Genomic DNA, 18928 nt, shown 5'->3' on the forward strand with positions numbered 1-18928 from the left:
GTCCAGCGCACTGCGCCCGTGTATATCTTTGTATTCAGCATTCTTTATACAGCAGATCTTCATCGTCCACTGTCTCTTTCTCTCTCTTCTCTCTCTGCGTTCTCTCTCTCTCAGTCCTACGCTTCCGCACCGCTGCACTCTGACATGGTATCAGAGCAGTGTTTGAGGGCTGACTGAGCGCAGAATCAACCTGAAGAGGAGTTTCCATCGCGACACAAATTTGCGTTTTTTGCGTTTAAGGGCAGACAGGAGGGCTGCGCCTTGGAACAAGGCTGAAACGAGTGTGGGCGCACAGGAAAGGAGTACAGGTGTTGGAGTTTGAGTTTTCAGCCTAAAAGTGCAGGTTTTGCTTTTTCATCGCCTCCGGCGGGTGAAGAAGCTTCACGACGCGGAAGAGCCTTAGTAGGCTGAGTTTTCCCAGTTAGAGGGGGCTGCTTTTGCGTTTGTGAAGGCATTGCAGGTGAAGATGTCTACAGAGATGGACTTGGAGTTCCAGGCGATTATGGACCGGAAGGTGTCTGTCTTACCGGCTCTTCCTACAGATGAGAAGCTCGACGGCGACAACTACCGCATTTGGCGCGTCATGATATTGGCCATCCTTGAGTCCTATGATTTGGCGGAGTTGGTACAGGAGGAGATTGATCGGCCCTCGGTAAGAGATGAGTCCAAACTCTCTTCCGATGCTCGTGCGGAGTTGGCCAAGGCCCAGTCTCATTGGGACAAACTGAATGCCAGGATTCGATCCTCTCTCTTTCTATCATGCACTACAGCCGTGATCGCTCACATCGAGCACTTGACGGTGGCTCGGGAGATATTGCTGGAGCTTGATCAAATGTACAATCGGATGACCCTGATGAAGAGGGTTTCTTTGGAGGTACAGATGCGGACCTTGTCCGTCAATAAGTCTTCTTCGCTACGGGAACACATTAACAGGCTAAGGCAGCTACAGATGCAGGTTCAGAATGCGGGGAAGCCGATTTCCTCCGAAGACATGGCGATCACACTATTGTCCCAGTTGCCACCACGATTCGGTACATTTTACTCTGCCCTTATTGCTTCGGGGCGAGAGTCTACTCTTCGGTGGGAAGAGTTGGTTTCTATGGTCTTGGACCAGGAGGAACAGTTAAAGGGACAGAATGCTTCCAAGTCGGAGGCGCTAACAGTTCAAGCCTCTCAGAAGAAGGGGAAGGACCAAAAGAAGAAGAAGGGGGATAACAAGTCCAAGAAGGACAAGGAGAAGGACAAGGACAAAGACTCCACATGCCATATTTGTGGAAAGACTGGCCATTGGAAGAAGGATTGCCCTGACAAAGACACGAAGGACACCAAGGATTCTGGAGCGGTGGCTGCACCCTCATCAGCTGCATTTCTTCATCTAGCTGTCATTGAGGACGCTTCACCGAATGCTTCTGATGCTGCGATGACGGCTCCCCAAGCTCGAGAGTGGATTGTCGATAGTGGTGCCTCACGGCACACGACTCCTTCCTCAGATGGTGTTGCCCAGCTGCGACCCTCGGGTGGGCAGATTCTCATTGGAGACAGCTCTTCAGTTTCTGTTGCAGGTCGGGGTAAGATGCAGCTTATTCCGGATGGACGAGGTGGTACCCATACCTCAGAGGTTTTGCATGTACCAGGTTTAGGGTACCATCTCCTTTCAGTTCATAAGATTTGCTCCCTTGGTCTTTTGGTGGAGTTTGACAGTTCTACGGTGCGAGTCCTTGATCGTGGATCGAGGAAGGTTCTCTCTTCTAGATATGAGGAGAACCGCATTTACAAACTGAAGTCTTCCACTGCCCTCTCTACTCTTCTTCTTACCTCACAGTCATAGTCTGAGTTATGGCATGCTCGGTTTGGTCACCTGAACTATGACTATCTTCGGAGGGCGTCACGTGGACAGCTTGTTCGAGGGTTGCCGGATATAGTGGTGAGCCAGCAGCCATGTGTTTCCTGCATTCGGGGGAAGCAGCATAGGGATGCCATTCCCCACAGAGCTTCGCGGCAGTCTACTTCACCGATGGAGCTAGTATCTATGGATCTATGTGGCCCTATGAGGAATGAGTCCTTGCGTGGGAGCTCGTACTTCATGCTGATTGTGGATGACTATAGCAGGATGACATGGGCCTACTTTTTGGCACTAAAGTCAGATGCTTTCTCGAACTTCAAGGATTGGCTTCTCTTTGAGGAGAACCGATCAGGCCGGACGTTGAAGACCTTGCGATTCGACAAGGGAGGTGAATTTGTGTCTAATGAGTTTGCTCGGTTTTGTGCAGATAGAGGAATTCACCAGGAGTTTGCCAATACCAATACTCCTTAAGAAAATGGTATTCTTGAACGGAAGAACCGCAGTGTGATCGAGATGGCGCGCACCATGATGGAGCACCGACAGACCCCTCAGGTTCTGTGGGCCGAGGCTGTGGCTACTGCAGTCCACATCCTTAATCGATCCCCTACTTCGGCCGTGGAAGGGATGACTCCATTTGAGGCTTATTTTGGGACGAAGCCAGATGTTTCTTACTTTCGGGTCTTTGGCTGTGATGCCTATGTTCACATTCCCAAGGCTCACCGTGATAAATTTGAAGCAGCTTCCCAAAAACAGGTATTTGTTGGCTACAGCTCCCAGTCCCAAGGCTACCGACTGTATGATCCCGTCAAGCGGGATGTGAACACTAGCCGTGATGTGCGGTTTGTGGAGGTACCGGCTACTTCAACGGGTGAGGAGCATCCCGTTCTTGGAGATCCAGGGGAGAGTTGGGCTCCTTCTACAGTTCCACTGGAGCCCGTGCCTTTTGATTATGATTCTGTTTCTGACACAGAGTCTACTGTTCCACCGGACACCTCTGAGGAGTTACCTCCGGTGGATATTCCAAAGTTTTCAGCTGATGGAGAATGTCGAGGGGAGGTTCGGCCTCCTCCTCGCTGGGCCCGTGACACACTCCGTGATTCAGGGATCGAGGGGGTTCCTGAGGAGTGGGGACCGCAGGATGGTCCGCGGCGGTCATGGAGGCACCAGGCACATTCTACGGAGCTGGTTTGCTCCAACTATTGTTTGATGACCCGTGTTATGCAGGATCGAGAGCCCACCTCCGTGAAGGAGGCTTTACAGTCCGCACCATGGAAGAAAGCTATGGAAGCTAAGTTGGAGGCTATTGAGAGGAATGGCACTTGGTCACTCGTGCCGCGCCCCCCGAAGAAGAAGGTGATTGGAGTCAAGTGGGTCTTCAAGACCAAATATCTCAGTGATGGTACTTTGGATAAGCGCAAGGCTCGCCTTGTTGCTAAAGGTTTTGCACAGCGCCTAGGTATTGACTGTCATGACACTTTTGCCCCCACAGCTCGTATGGCGACCATTAAAGCTGTTCTTGCTTTGGCTGGCCATAGGAGATGGCCTATTTATTAGTTGGATGTGAAGTCGGCCTTCCTGAATGGTGATTTGAAGGACGAGATCTATGTTGAGCAGCCTCCTGGCTTTGGTTCTTCAGATGGGAAAGTCTACAGGTTGAAGAAGGCCTTGTATGGCCTCAAGCAGGCTCCGCGTGCATGGAACGAGAAGATTGATTCGTTCCTCCAGTCTCAGTTGGGATATCGGCGGTCCAAGGCCGATCCGCAGCTGTATGTACACACTTCCGAGGATGGTTGTGTGCTGTTTGTATTATATGTTGATGATTTGATTGTCACAGGTGATGCTGCACAGCAGGTCCAGGAGACGAAGTCAGCTTTACATCGGACGTTCGAGATGACGGATTTGGGTCTACTCCATTTCTTTTTGGGCCATGAGATTTATCAGTCTCAGAGGGGGATCTTTATCTCTCAACAGAGATATGTACAGGAGCTCTTGGTGTCTTTTGAGATGGAGGATTGTCAGGCCCTCTCTACTCCTATGGATTCGAACTGGAAGGCCACTTCCCATTCAGCTTCTCCTTTGGCGGATGCGTCCCGCTATCGACAGTTGATTGGGTCCTTGATTTGGCTTCTCAACACCAGGGTTGATCTATGTTTTGCTGTTGGGCTCTTGGCAGGGTTCATGAGTGAACCTAAGACGGTGCATTGGTAGGCTGCTCAGAGGATACTTCGGTATCTGAGGGGGACGTCTGATTTAGGGATTCATTACCCCGCAGGGACAGATGGGTCAGATCTTGTACTTGCAGGTTGGAGCGACTCAGATTGGGCCGGTGACGTGGACCACAGGCGGTCTACTACAGGTTACTGTTTTACTTTGGGTGCAGGTGTTATTTGATGGAGTAGCAAGAAGCAGCCCACGGTAGCCCTTTCGTCTACTGAGGCGGAGTATCGGGCCGCGTCTTCCACCACATGCGAGGTTGTGTGGCTTCGGAGATTATTGGAGGAGCTTGGGTGCCCCCAGACTCGTCCTACATTGCTGCGATGTGACAATGAGAGTTGCATTGCCTTGGCAAGGAACCCTGTTTTTCATGCCCGGACGAAGCACATTGAGATCCAGTACCACTTCATCCGAGAAAAGCTTCTGGATGAGACCATCACTGTGGAGTATTGCAAGACGGAGGACAATCTTGCGGATTTGTTTACGAAGGCGCTTCCTCAGGCTCTACTTCGGCGACATTCCAGATCCCTCAGGCTTCTGCCCTGTCCAGGCTCTGAGAGGGGGTGTTAGAGATCATAGCCTGTTTGGCAGCAGCAGGGCACAGCAGGGCAGGTTTGGTGGCAGTCTGCACAGTCGGACTGTGCAGTCGGACTGCCACGTGGCAGTCCGACTGCCTGCAGCCCAGTCGGCTGCATTTAATGCAGCCGACCTCCGACCTATTTCTGGCGCCCTATTTTCCTGGCAGATCTTGGCTATTTATACCCGATACTTTCAGCAGTCTGGACACACTTCTCTGACGCAGATTACAGACCGGTGACGTGCAGTTTCTGTCTCTGTTCACAGATTTCAGACAGCAGACAGTGCAGACTGTAGCAGACTTCGAGGTGGACAGCAGGTTGCATCGTCGAGGTGGAGACACGCAGTCCAGCGCACTGCGCCCGTGTATATCTTTGTATTCGGCATTCTTTATACAGCAGATCTTCATCGTCCACTGTCTCTTTCTCTCTCCTCTCTCTGCGTTCTCTCTCTCTCAGTCCTACGCTTCCGCACCGCTGCACTTTGACAGTTCCCTGGTACCCCCCCATCCCTTTCAGAGGGAGACGATCTTGGTGATGCGGCTGTGGATTCCCTAGCCCCTAGTGTTTTAGAGGGGGATTCCCGGGATCGTGAGGAGCTCCTTCAGCGGCAATCTTCATCGACGGACTTCATCGACCTTGGCATTCCTCTTGCCGCCCCGGGATCCGTTTCTCCCTCGGCCTTCAGCCACATCCAGGATTTGAGAGGGGGTGTTAGCAGTCATGTTTGCCATGCCTTGTCATCTCCTGCTTGTGAGCCTCAGTCTGAGTCAGACGAGGACTTTAGGAGCTCTGACTTGTCTATCACTTGTTTTGACAGAGGAGGTAGCTCATTCTAGAGCACTCAGTTTATTGCATTTCAGTGCATTTTCTCCTCCAGTCGGGATTTTATGTGCATTTCCCGGGGTAGTTTCTGCATTCTTCAGCCTGCCTCACCTGCCGGACATTGTCCACCCTTTCCGGGATTTTTCTGAGCATTCCTGGCATTTTTACCAGCATTAAATGCTGAAGGATTGCCCCAACAAGGACAAGAAGGACACGAAGGATTTTGGAGCGGTGGTTGCACCCTCATTAGCTGCTTTTTTACACTTAGCGATCATTGAGGACTCTACATCGAAGACTTCTGATGCTGTGATGACAGCTCCCTAGGCTCGAGAGTGGATTGTGGACAGTGGTGTCTCACGACACATGACTCCTTCGCCAGCTGGTGTTGCTCATTTGCGACCATCGCTTGGGTAGATTCTCATAGGAGACAACTCTTTTGTGTCTATTGCTGCACGGGGTGAGATGCAATTGATTTCAGATGGATGTGGTGGTACCCACACTTCCGAGGTGTTGCATGTGCCAGGTTTAGGGTATCATTTACTTTCCATAAGATTTGTTCTCTTGGTCTCTTGGTGGAGTTTGACAGTGATACTGTCCACGTTCTTGATCGTAGATTGAGGAAGGTTCTCTCTTCAAGGTACGAGGATAATGGCATCTACAAATTGAAGTCTTCTTCTGCTCTTACCTCTCTTCTTCTTACTTCTCAGACACAGTTCGAGCTATGGCATGCTCGGTTTGGCCACTTGAACTATGAGTATCTTCAAAAGGCGTCGCGAGGATTGCTTGTTCGAGGTTTACCGGACATAGTGGTGAGCCACTAGCCATGTGTCTCCTGCACTCGTGGAAAGCAGCATAGGGATGCAATTCCCAACAAAGCTTCGAGGCGGTCTACTTCACCTATGGAGCTTGTATCTACGGATCTTTGTGGCTCGATGAGGAATGAGTCCTTGAAGGGGAGCTTGTACTTCACATTGATCGTAGACGACTACAACAAGATGACATGGGCCTACTTCTTGACATTGAAGTCGGAGGATTTCTCCCACTTCAAGGATTGGCTTCTCTTTGAAGAGAATCGATTGGGTTGAAGATTGAAGACCTTGCGATCAGAAAAGGGAGGTGAATTTGTTTCTAATGAGTTTGTTCGTTTTTGTGCAGATAGGGGCATTCACCAGGAGTTTGCTAATACCAATACTCCTGAAGAGAATGGCATTTTGGAGAGGAAGAACCGAAGTGTGATCAAGATGGCATGCACCATGATGGAGCATCGACAGACACCTCAGTTTCTATGGGCCGAAGCAGTGGCTACGGTAGTCCACATCCTAAATTGATCTCCCACTATGATCCCGTCAAGTGGGATGTCTATACGAGTCGAGATGTGCGGTTTGTGGAGGTTCTGGCCACCAAGGGGAGTGAGGAGCACCCCATACTTTGGAGACCCAAGGGGGCCATGACACCCTTCGAGATTCAGGGATCGAGGGGGTCCCTGAGTAATGGGAACCACTGGATGGACCGCGAAGGTCACGGAGGCACCAGGCACATACTACAGAGCTTGTTTTCTCTAACTAGTGTTTGATGTCCTGTGTTATGTAGGATAGAGAGCCTACATCAGTGAAGGAGGCTTTACATTCTAATTATTGGAGGAAGGCGATGGAAGTCGAGTTGGAGGCTATTGAGCGGAATGACACTTGGTTCCTTGTGCCTCGTCCCTCTCATAAGAAGGTGATTGGTGTCAAATGGGTCTTGAAGACCAAGTACCATAGTGATGGCTCTTTGGACAAGCACAAGGCTTGCCTTGTTACTAAAGGTTTTGCATAGCGTCCATGTGTTGACTTCCATGATACTTTTGCCCCTACAGCTTGCATGGCGACTATTCATGCTGTTCTTGCCTTGGCTGGCCATAGACAATGGCGTGTTTTTCAATTAGATGTGAAGTTGGCTTTCTTGAATGGTGATTTGAGGAAGGAGATCTATGTAGAGCAGCCTTCTGGCTTTGGTTCCTCAGGTGGGTAGGTTTACAGGTTAAAGAAGGCCTTGTATGGCTTGAAGCAGGGTCCACATGCTTGGAATGAGAAGATTGATTCGTTTCTACAAGCCAAGTTGGGATATTGGTGTTCTAGGGCTGATCCGCAGCTTTATGTGCACACTTTCGAGGGAGGTCGTGTTGTTTGTTTTGTATGTTGATGACTTGATTATTGTAGGTGCTCATACCTAGAAGGTCGAAGAGACAAAAGCAACCCTACACCAGAAGTTCGAGATGACGGATTTAGGACTTCTTCATTTCTTTTTAGGCTATGAGATTTATCAATCTCAAAGGGGGATTTTCATCTCTAAGCAGAGATATGTATAGGAGCTCTTGGTAATTTTTGAGATGGTGTCGGGGACCATTTCTACACCTATGGATCTGAACTGGAAGGCCACTTCACACTTAGATACTCCCCTGACGGATGCTTCCCGCTACCGTCAGGTAATTGGATCATTGATTTGGCTCCTCAACACTTGTGTTGATCTTTGTTTTGCTGTAGGTCTTTTGGCGGCTGTAGGTCTTTTGGCGGGGTTCATGAGTGAACCAAAATAAGTGCATTGGCAGGCTGCCCTGAGGATTCTTTGGTATTTGAGGGGGACCTTTGACTTAGGGATTTCTGATCCAGCAGGTACAAGTGCTTCAGATCTTGTTCTTGCAGGTTGGAGCAACTCGAATTGGGCTAGCGATGTGGACCACCGGCGGTCTACTACATGCTATTGTTTTACCTTGGGTGCAGGTGTTATCTCATGGAGTAGCAAGAAGTAGCCCATGGTAGCCCTTTCTTCTACTGAGGCGGAGTATCGGGCCATGTCTTCTACCATATGTGAGGTTGTGTGGCTTCAGAGATTGTTGGAGGAGCTTGGCTGTCCCCAGACCCGTCTTACTCTTTTGCGTGATCATGATAAAAGAATCTTGTAGTCGCAATGTTTGTATCCTCCTTTTTTTTGGAATCCACATGTGCATCAAGAGTGGTTTGCTTAATACGTGTCACAGTAGGTGCTCCAAGAGCCTATTTCCTCCGAAGACATGGCGATCACTTTACTATCCCAGTTGCCTCCACGATTCGGTACTTTTTATTCCGCTCTTATTGCATCAAGGTGGGAGTCGACTCTTCGGTGGGAAGAGTTGGTTCCTATGGTCTTGGACCAAGAGGAACAATTGAAGGGACAAAATGCTTCCAAATCGGAGGCATTGGTTAGTCAAGCCTCTCAGAAGAAGGGAAAGGACCAAAAGAAGGAGGAGGACAACAAATCCAAGGACAAGGAGAAGGAATTGACTTGCCATATTTGTGGAAAGACCGGTCATTGGAAGAAGGATTGCCCCGACAAAGACAAGGACACCAAGAAAAAGGACATGAAGGATTCTGGAGCGGTGGCTGCACTCTCATCAGCTGCTTTTCTACACTTAGCAGTTATTGAGGACTCTATACCGAAGACTTCTGATGCTGCGATGGCAACTCCCCAGGCTCGTGAGTGAATCGTGGACAGTGGTGCCTCTCGGCACATGACTCCTCCCGTTGGTGTTGCCCATTTGCGACCTTCGCGTGGGCAGATTCTCATTGGAGACAGCTCTTTTGTGTCTATTGCTGTGCGGGGTGAGATGCAACTTATTTTAGATGGACGTGGTGGTACCCACACTTTTGAGGTGTTGCATGTGCCAGGTTTGGGGTATCATTTACTTTCAGTCCATAAGATTTGTGCTCTTGGCTCTTGGCCTCTTAGTGGAGAATGACAGTGATACTGTTCGAGTTCTTGGTCGTAGATCGAGGAAGGTTCTTTCTACAGGTTATGAGGAGAATGGTGTCTACAAATTGGAGTCTTCTTCAGCTCTTACTTTTCTTCTTCTTCTTACTTCTCAGACATAGTTCGAGCTATGGCATACTCGGTTTGGCCACCTGAACTACGAGTATCTTCGGAAGGCATCACGAGGGTCGTTTGTTCGAGGTTTGCTGGACATAGTGGTGAGCCATTAGCCATGTGCCTCCTGCATTCGTGGGAAACTGCATTGGGATGCGATCCCCAACAAAGCGTCTAGGCGGTCTACTTCACCCATGGAGCTTGTATCTATGGATCTTTGTGGCCCGATGAGGACCGAGTCCCTGAAGGGGAGCTTGTACTTCATGTTGATCGTAGATGACTACAGCAGGATGACTTGGGCCTGTTTCTTGGCTTTGAACTTGGAGGCTTTCTCTCACTTCAAGGATTGGCTTCTCTTTGAAGAGAACCGTTCTTGTCGGCGACTGAAGACCCTGCATTCAGACAAGGGAGGTGAATTTGTGTCTAATGGGTTTGCTTGTTTTTGTGCAGATAGGGGCATTCACCAGGAGTTTGCTAACACCAACACTCCCTAAGAGAATGGCATTTTGGAGCGGAAGAACCGAAGTGTGATCAAAATCTCGCACACCATGATGGAGCACCGACAGACACCTCAGTTTTTGTGGGCCGAGACAGTGGCTACCGCAGTTTACATCCTCAATCGATCTCCCACTTCGGCCGTTTACAGGATGACACCTTTTGAGGCTTACTTCGGGACTAAGCCTGATGTCTCTTATTTCAGAATCTTTGGGTGTGACGCTTATGTGCACATTTTGAAGACGCAGTATGATAAGTTTGAGGCGGCTTCTCGACGACAGTTTTTTGTTAGCTATAGCTCCCAGTCCCAAGGTTATCGTTTGTTTGATCTTGTCAAGAGGGATGTCTACACGAGCCGAGATGTGCGGTTCGTGGAAGTTCCGGCCATAGAGGGAACTGTAGGATGGACCGCGAAGGTCACGGAGGAACCAGGCACATTCTTCGGAGCTTGTTTGCTCCAACTATTGTTTGTTGACCCGTGTTATGTAGGATCGTGAGCCCACTTTAGTGAAGGAGGCTTTGCAGTCTGATCATTGGTAGAAGGCCATGGAAGCCGAGTTGGAGGCTATTGAGAGGAATGACACTTGGTCTCTTGTGCCTCGTCCCTCTCACAAGAAGGTGATTGGTGTCAAGTGGGTCTTCAAGACCAAGTACCTTAGTGATGGTTCTTTGGACAAGCACAAGGCTCGCCTTGTTACTAAAGGTTTTGCTCAGCGCCCAGGCATTGATTTCCATGATACTTTTTCTTCCATTGCTCGTATGGCGACTATTTGAGCTGTTCTTGCCTTGGCTGGCCATAGGAGATGGCCTGTCTATTAGTTGGATGTGAAGTCGGCCTTTCTGAATGGTAACTTGCAGGAGGTGATCTATGTTGAGCAGCCTCGTGGCTTTGGATCCTCGGATGGGAAAGTTTATAGGTTGAAGAAGGCCTTGTATGGCCTTAAGCAAGCTCCGCGTGCATGGAACGAGAAGATTGACTCGTTTGTTCAGTTGAAGTTGGGATATCGGCGCTCCGAGGCCAATCCGTAACTTTATGTGCACACTTTCGAGGTTGGTCGTGTGTTGTTTGTGTTATATGTTGATGATTTGATTTTGACTGGGGATTATGCACAGAAGGTCCAAGAGACCAAGACAGCTTTACATCAGGCATTCGAGATGACGGATTTGGGGCTTCTTCATTTCTTCTTGGGTCACGAGATCTATCCGTCTCAGAGGGGGATTTTCATCTCTCAGCAAAGGTACATTCAGGAGCTCTTGGTGACTTTTGAGATGGAGACTTGTCGGGCGATTACTACTCCTATGGATCCGAATTGGAAGGCCACTTCACACTTAGATTCTCCCGTGATGGATGCTTCACGCTACCGTCAGTTGATTGGATCCTTGATTTGGTTTCTCAACACTCGTGTTGATCTTTGTTTTGTTGTGGATCTTTTGGCAGGGTTCATGACTGAACCCAAACAAGTGCATTGGTAGGCTGCCCTGAGGATTCTTCGGTATTTGAGGGGGGCCTCTGACTTAGGGATTTCTGATCCTGCAGGTACAGATGCTTTTGATCTGGTTCTTGCAATTTAGAGCAACTCGGATTGGGCTGGCGATGTGGACCATAGACAGTCTACTACAGGCTACTGTTTTACCTTGGGTACAGGTGTTATCTCTTGGAGTAGCAAGAAGTAGCCCACGGTAGTCCTTTCTTCTATTGAGGCAGAGTATCGGGCTGCGTCTTCCACCACATATGAGGTTATGTGGCTTCGGAGATTGTTGGAGGAGCTTGGCTGCCCCCAGACTTGTCCTACTCTTCTGTGATGTGACAACGAGAGTTGCATTGCCTTGGTGTGGAATCTTGTATTCCATGCTCGGATGAAGCACATTGAGATCTAGTATCACTTCATTCGGGAGAAGCTTCTGGATGGGACCATTGATGTGGAGTATTGCAAGATGGAGGATAATCTTGTAGATTTGTTCACGAAGGCGCTTCCCCAGGCTCTTCTTCGGCAGCATTCCAGATCCCTCAGTCTTTTGCTCCGTCCAGGATCTGAGAGGGGGTGTTAGACAGTCATTTCCTAGACAGTTAGATTGCAGTGCCACGTCAGCAGAGTACGGCAGCAGGCAGACACGTCAGCACAGTACGGCAGGGTGCCACGTGGCACACGTACAGTCGGACTGCAGTTCTGTGCAGTCGGTCAGTTTTTCTGCAGTTGGCTGCATTTAATGCAGCCGGCCTGGGGCTGGTATTTCCTATTTTTGGCTATTTATAGCCAGGTTGTGGCACACTCCAGATTATTCAGTGATTTTAGATTCTGATCTTGAAATCTGTTGGCTGAGACAGACTGTGCTCAGGCTGACGGAGATCGAGGTCATCAGGTCGGAGACATACACAGATATTTCCTCTGCCCCCTTGTGTATTTCTGCACTTTTATACAGCATACTGCACCGCAGATTTTTTGCGTTACACTGTTTCCTTTTCTCTCTCTCTCTCTTCTCTCTGAGTTCACTCTCTCTCAGTCGTTGTCCTACGCATTCGCATCGCTGCACTCTGACAGTAGTTAGCAATGGGTAGCTTCGGATGAGATGTCCTTTGCGAATGGGGTGTGGGCAGCGAAGCTAAACTCTCTTGAACCGTGCACCATTTTCAGGTTTTGATTAATTAAGCATTTTTTGGGCTGTTTAAATGGCTAATTCAGCATGTAATGCTTATGTTAGCTCAACATCTCCCCCCTCTCTCCATGACTGAATGGTACATGGAAGGCAAGAGAGAGTAGGCTATAGATAGCTAGCACTAATGCCATCAAAATAAGGCAGGTCAGCCAGCAGATAAGTCTGACCTGAAGACAGACCACAAAAGTGCTGCCCAGGGCAGAAGTGCATCACCCAGCAACAGTAATGTGCTGCCCAGCCATGAACCATAACAACTATGAATGTACAAAGCTAACACTTCCACATATTGTCAAATGCCCAGCCATGAACCATAACAACTATGAATGTACAAAGCTAACACTTCACATATTGTCAAATGCCTTTGGAACTCACAGATTATTAAATGCCTTGAGAACACCCTTCATAATGTTTTAGATGCCATTTGTAATCTTTGAGAGTACAAAAACCTGTCCACTCACTCAATGACCATGTATATTTGAGCATGCTCTTCTTCTCCTCAAGTCTTGATTGCTCCTGATTCCTTGCTTTGTTACAGAATTTGGCACCAGAAAATTAGACTTTGAAACTTCTGGAACTTACTATTTCAATTTGTAGTGTAATAAAAAGATGCGTTTTATTGGTGCTATCAAAGGCTTGCAAAATAAATTCAACCACATCAAAATCTTGTGAATAATAAAGAATTGTGAAAAATGCTTGTCAATCAGGCATAGCAACTGAATTGAAGGTAGCTAATTCTTGTTTTCTTGCCGTTTCAAAAAAGAAAAGGCTCAACATGAGGCTTGAGTATGAAAAACGAGGAAGACAATTTCGCATGCATAGTGATACCAATACAAGTGGATTTAAAGTTTTTGAAAGCACATTGTGTTAAGTGTGATGCTGTGGGATGGCCCTTGATCATACCTTCAATGTAAAGCTGGTAGGTCGGACTGGTTTGAATCCTTTGGGGGAGAGGGAACAAATGAGGCAGGCAGGCAGGGAATGAAAGAGGGAGGATGGGGAGAATGCTCTCAAGTTCTCACTTATGTGTAAATGCAGAATTGGGACAAGTTTCTATGGGTGTCAAATGATCCGGAGGCAGCTCCGAACATCGACGTGCAATTTAAAACAATAAAAGGTCTGTGATTTACAAAATGTTCCTGCATGGTGGGTCCTTGTGTGTGATTTCATGCATGCAAACAAATGTTTGTGTGCTTTAAGCACCCTTAAAAAATGGAAACTACTGTGCTGTGTATTATCATATGAATAAGTAGTCTATCAATTGTATTTTGAAAAAGTCTATCAATTATATTTTGAAAGTGTGCTTTCTGTTAGGTTGATGTGTTAGAAGAATGTCTTTGAAGTCAGATGCTGTGACTTCTACTTTGTTGTAGCCTTGTGTCACCTTTTTTTATTCAAAAATATGTTATGGGTCTAAGGTTTCCACTATGTTCATTTAGAAATATTTCTAGATGGAAGTCTAAATATATCATGCATTGGTAGATTCAAAATCTGTCCCTAATAAACATCATTTCCAAGTACTGGAACACAAACATGTGTGCATATATGGAAGTTAGTTCAAGTACTGGAACACAACACAAGCCTTCTTATGATACAACACAAAATCAAGAGGTTTATAATGCCTATTGTAGCTCTGGATGAAATGAGGTGCTAGAGTCGCATAGATGAAGCCAAGCATCTCTCCTCCTCATCTACTCAGAGTCATCTTGGAGTCTCTCCAATCTCCTGTGAAGCACTTGCATGGTCTCTATCCAGCTCCAAGAGGATCCTGTAGAGCAACCAAAATCATGGTATGTTTAACAATAAATTTTAGTGTATTAATGCCTAATTTTACTCTTCGTTAACAGCCCCAAAAAGGCTTATTTTCTTGTCTTTTACTTTACATGTAGGACAAATGCACCAAAATCACATATAAAAGAGCATGTTGTGGCCATTCATACCACTGACTCCTGTTTCTTGTTTAGATGAGATTCTCCTGCTCCCACTGCTCATAATGTCTCTCTTATCATCAGTCCATGACCCACCCCAGCTGTATTTGGTGGCTGCCTCTCTTCTATGCGGTCATCCAGAGGCTGCCTAGCCCTGTGACACCCTTGCTGCACACAGATGACCTGCTGGAGACATTCTTTGTGCTGATTGGGACCTGAATGGTGGACTCTTACCAGTTGGTGACTGCTTCCTATGCTGTGCTCATAGTCACATGGGACAGGAAATGGGGACGGGGAACAGGAATGGGGACAGCCATGAATTGCCATTCCATGTGACCATACAATCACATGAAATAGGCATGTAGATGGGAAATGGGGATGGGAATAGGAGAGGGGACCCAAAAATGGCCATTCCTTGTGATTGCGGTTGCAGATCAATGTGCTGTCAGGCTGCTTTGATGCCCACGATCACCATCATCATTTGACATGTTGCATTTTGTTGTATGGAGGACTCTTTCAAGTTGGTGATATCAATCAATGATGCATTTTGATCAGTTCATAGTGTAGATCCCTTCATAGGTGCTGTGCTTGTGTGGTTAGGAAAGCAGTGATCTTTGAGCCTTGCTTGAATAGCCCCAAAACATGCAAATGATCAAAAGTGTCATTAAATGGGGAGCGGTCCTAGAGAGTTTTTGTGTTCTACATGAAAAACCCTAATTTGGGAGGATCCTTCTGCATCTATAAATAGACAGGCTGCCCCACTATTAGCCCTATCCTTGTCTTGTAGGTTTCAGCCATCAGGCATCAGCCATCTTCCACTAGATGTCTAGCCTCAAACGAGTGATGCTATGTGGTCTACCATTGTTGCCTAACCTCCTGCTATTGTTGGTGATCAAGTGCCATCATCTTTAGGAGTTATATTGTTGTGTTTTCCAGTTTTAGTCCCAAAGACTGCTGCGTTATGGTTTTCAGCATGCTGCCTTTCCATTTCCAACATTGGCCCAATTTGTGTTTGCATTGTTAGTAGGTTGTTTTTGTATGTTCAACACTTTTCTTCATTAGCCTCTACTTTGACTAGTGGTTACTACACTCTGGATTCGTCTTCAGTGGGGATGACACACATAGTACTCGTGAAGGATCAGCTGATTGGTCTGCTAGCTCCTTACCCATTACACTCTTTGCATCCATTCCTAGGTCATTCTTTGCACTTCCATTTAGGACCCCATCTCCACCTCGTCAAGCGTTTCATTGGGAGTGACTTGTTGATGGCCATGTGTGGTGATAGTGAGATCCTTAGTTTTTCCTTCTTTAGTCTTCCACTGCATTCAGTAATACACACACATCTCCACATTGCACATCTTTCATTTCACTTTATTTTTATGTTTTGTTTTGCTTTGAAGCATCTCACTTTTAATCTTTGTTTTGCAGATTCTAATCTCTCTTGCAAGGTTTTGTATTTTTAGTGTAGGGCTAACATGCAGGTGTGCATCGGTCCTTCTTGGGTTGGAGAGATGGGGTGAGCACCATTCCTTTCATGGTTTCACCTTCCTAGGAGATTCACTCTTTGATTAGCATGAAGGCTTTTTCTCCTGATGTGAATCCTATAGCATCTCTCTTGATGCTATCATGCCGGTGACTTCTACCTTGCTCTTCCAATTAAGATGCTTCATCCTTATCTTCATCTATGATCACGGTTCTCAGTACCACCACACGAAGATTGGCATCAGGCTTCCCTTCCTCCTTTGCATGACATGAATTATTCACCAATGGATGCCAAATGGATGGAAGATGATGACTTGGCAGACCATCCTCAGTTATTGTAGCTTTACCTAGATACCTTTCAATTAGAGTCGACTTTAGTTCGGGCTCCGTCAGGTTTAACAGGGCAAGGGTCCAGAGTATTGCCTGATGCCCAAGGGGGAGGTAGCACTTCCACTCCTCCAGTTATGGACAGCTCTCGTATATAGTGGATCTTGGATATATTCAGTATGCATCCAAGGTATTGCGCTGACATTATGTTTGCCATGAGGCCACTACTTAATGTACTAGTCACTATGAGATATATGCAGATAAGTATGAGTTTCACCTGGGCACCGAAACTATACTTTTGTATCAGCGTATGATCAAATTGGCATGAATTTTGCCTCACTTTTGAGACAAAAATTCTAATCAGTTTTCAGCTCAGTTTTTGATCACTTGGAGAACCGTTTATGGTCACTTTTTGGATCAGTTTTTGCATTGATTGCTGGTAAGTTTTTGCAATGAGTTTGTGATCAGTTTGGGTCACATTTATAACAGTGTCAGTTCTTAGATCAGCAAACAAGTGATCAGTTTATGATCAGATTATGCTCACTTTTCAATGGTTTACATCTAGTTCCATGGACTGAGCAGATGAATAGAACCATCCAGGAGCGTGTACACAGAATGCTTAGCCATGTAGGCCTACCACAGAGCTTTTGGGCTGAGGCAGGTAGTATAGCTGTGTATGTCATAAACAAATCACCTTCTATTGGTTTGGATTTCCAGGTTGCAGAGGAGGTATGGACTGGAATACCTCCCTCTTATGCGCATCTCCGTGTCTTTGGATGTGAGGCATTTTGCCATGTGCCCAGGGACAAGAGAAGTAAGCTGGATCCTAAAAGTGTCAAATGTATTTTCCTTGGTTATGGGGATGTAGGCGAGATGGGTTACCGTCTCTGGGATCCGCAGGTGCGGAAAGTCATCCATAGTCATGATGTCACATGATAATCTGGCAATGTTTTTAAGATTCTTTGTGAGTCTTATGTTATGTTATGATTGGTTGATAATTTTTAGTATGTGTATAGAATGATTGAGCAACAGTGCACAATGTTGTGTTAACTATGATGCCTTGTGGAAATTCGAATCCACTATTTTTCTTTTGATGCATTTGGCAGTGCAATCAAGGATGATTGCAAGGATTTTAAGGGGGAGGGCTGAAACCAGGCTTCCTCCTCGGATAGGGTGGTAAATAATCTGATTAAGCACTATTTACAACAATTAACAAATTCACAAAATTGAAAAGTACACTTTACCATATAATCTTGGACATTGGACACCTTTTTGTTCCCAAAACTGGCACCTTTTTCGGTATTTATTTAACTTAATTGAAGAAGAAGTTGATGTACAATGGGATTCTCCCAATCCCTTTCGGTATTCCAACTCCCCTTATTGTTAAAAATGACGAGTAAGTCTTTAATCTAGTTTGCTCCTTGTTTCAGGCAATCAATTGGCCTTCACCCGCTTTGATGGAGATGGAAAATGCCCCAAATTTAATTATTTGCTGGTTCCTTCACCTGAATAGGCTAAAAACAGCTTCAATTCTGTTAAATCCAAGCCTTGGAGCTTCCAAGTTTTGGCACGCTTCCCAAGGCTGTTGTTAAATCTTAATTTATGCTGTTGTAAATTAGGGTTTATAATAGAGAAATCTGAAATTTCTCAGTCTCTGGTGATCTCAATGCTGTAATCTTTGGAGCAAGATTGGGAGATAAGAGAGAATGCTAAGGAGAGAGAAAATTCAAACTTTCTTCGTGAAGAATTGAAGAAAATTTGTCATTTACTGTTGCCGCCCTGTCTCAACAACTTGTAGATGCAAAGAACTGAAGAAAATTAGTCATTTACTGCTGGTGCTTTGTCTCAACAGCCTGTAGATGCTATCACCTGCTGTTGATTGGTCTTCTCCTGCCCTTGGTTGCTAGAGAAGGTCCTCCAATGGTTGCAAATCAGACCAACAACATCTCCTTGCTCTCTGTTGCAAGTTGAAATACACTAAAAATGCCTCTCTCCAGTCCCTAAAGACTTTTTAAGTCTTGCATGGGCATTTTTGACAAGTGGTAGCCTTCCCAAATGGTTTTTTCAGTATTTTTTATAATTAAATATTAATTTCAATCTTTAAATACTGAAAATTAATCTAATAATTATTTCGGTGCCGTGAAAATAATATGACTCACCAGTAATTAAATTGGCTAGGCAACTTTAATTCCCAAGTGTCTTTGCGCTATCTTTGACCATCAGATTGGCGTTAGGTACCATTAAATGCCACTTCTCTAGTGTTACCAATTGACACTTATGGCTAAATGAATGACCTAGGCCAACACCTGGCACCAGATACCACCAAGTATCTCTGCGGTATAACTTATAGTAACTTTTGCCTTTGATATCCCGTGATTTCTTCAGGTCCCGGGCTTGTAAATTTACTCTAACCTGAGTTACACCTCATATGTGTAACATTTACTTAACCATGTGGTTAAAAATTAATCAACATATTAAGCGAGGTTTCAAAAATACATGTCCTCATGACAGCCCTTCCCCTTAAAATCCTTGCAATCGTCCACGATTGCATTATCAAATGCATCAAAAGAAAAATAGTGGATTGGAATTTCCACAAGGCATCATAGTGAACACAACATTGCGCACTGTTGCTCAACCATTTTATATGCCCAACACATGCTGAAAATTACCAACCAATCATAATATAACATAAGACTCCCCAGCGGGTT

General features: G+C 46.3%; 1 protein-coding gene across 4 annotated transcripts in view; it reads left to right on the forward strand.

Moving 5' to 3' along the window:
• The window catches only part of LOC148020808 (general transcription and DNA repair factor IIH subunit TFB1-1-like), a 153681-nt gene that overhangs the window by 14868 nt on the left and 119885 nt on the right, over positions 1–18928 (forward strand). For all 4 annotated transcript variants that reach the window (XM_087698619.1, XM_087698617.1, XM_087698620.1 and 1 more), the window contains one exon: positions 13522–13600. In XM_087698619.1, coding sequence (XP_087554745.1) covers positions 13522–13600 — 79 coding nt within the window. The remainder of the gene's footprint in view (positions 1–13521; positions 13601–18928) is intronic.

Source organism: Lygodium microphyllum, chromosome 18 (genome assembly GCF_053477565.2).
Source record: "Lygodium microphyllum isolate KBCC chromosome 18, Lygodium_microphyllum_v1.1.10, whole genome shotgun sequence".
Classification (NCBI taxonomy): Eukaryota; Viridiplantae; Streptophyta; class Polypodiopsida; order Schizaeales; family Lygodiaceae; genus Lygodium; species Lygodium microphyllum.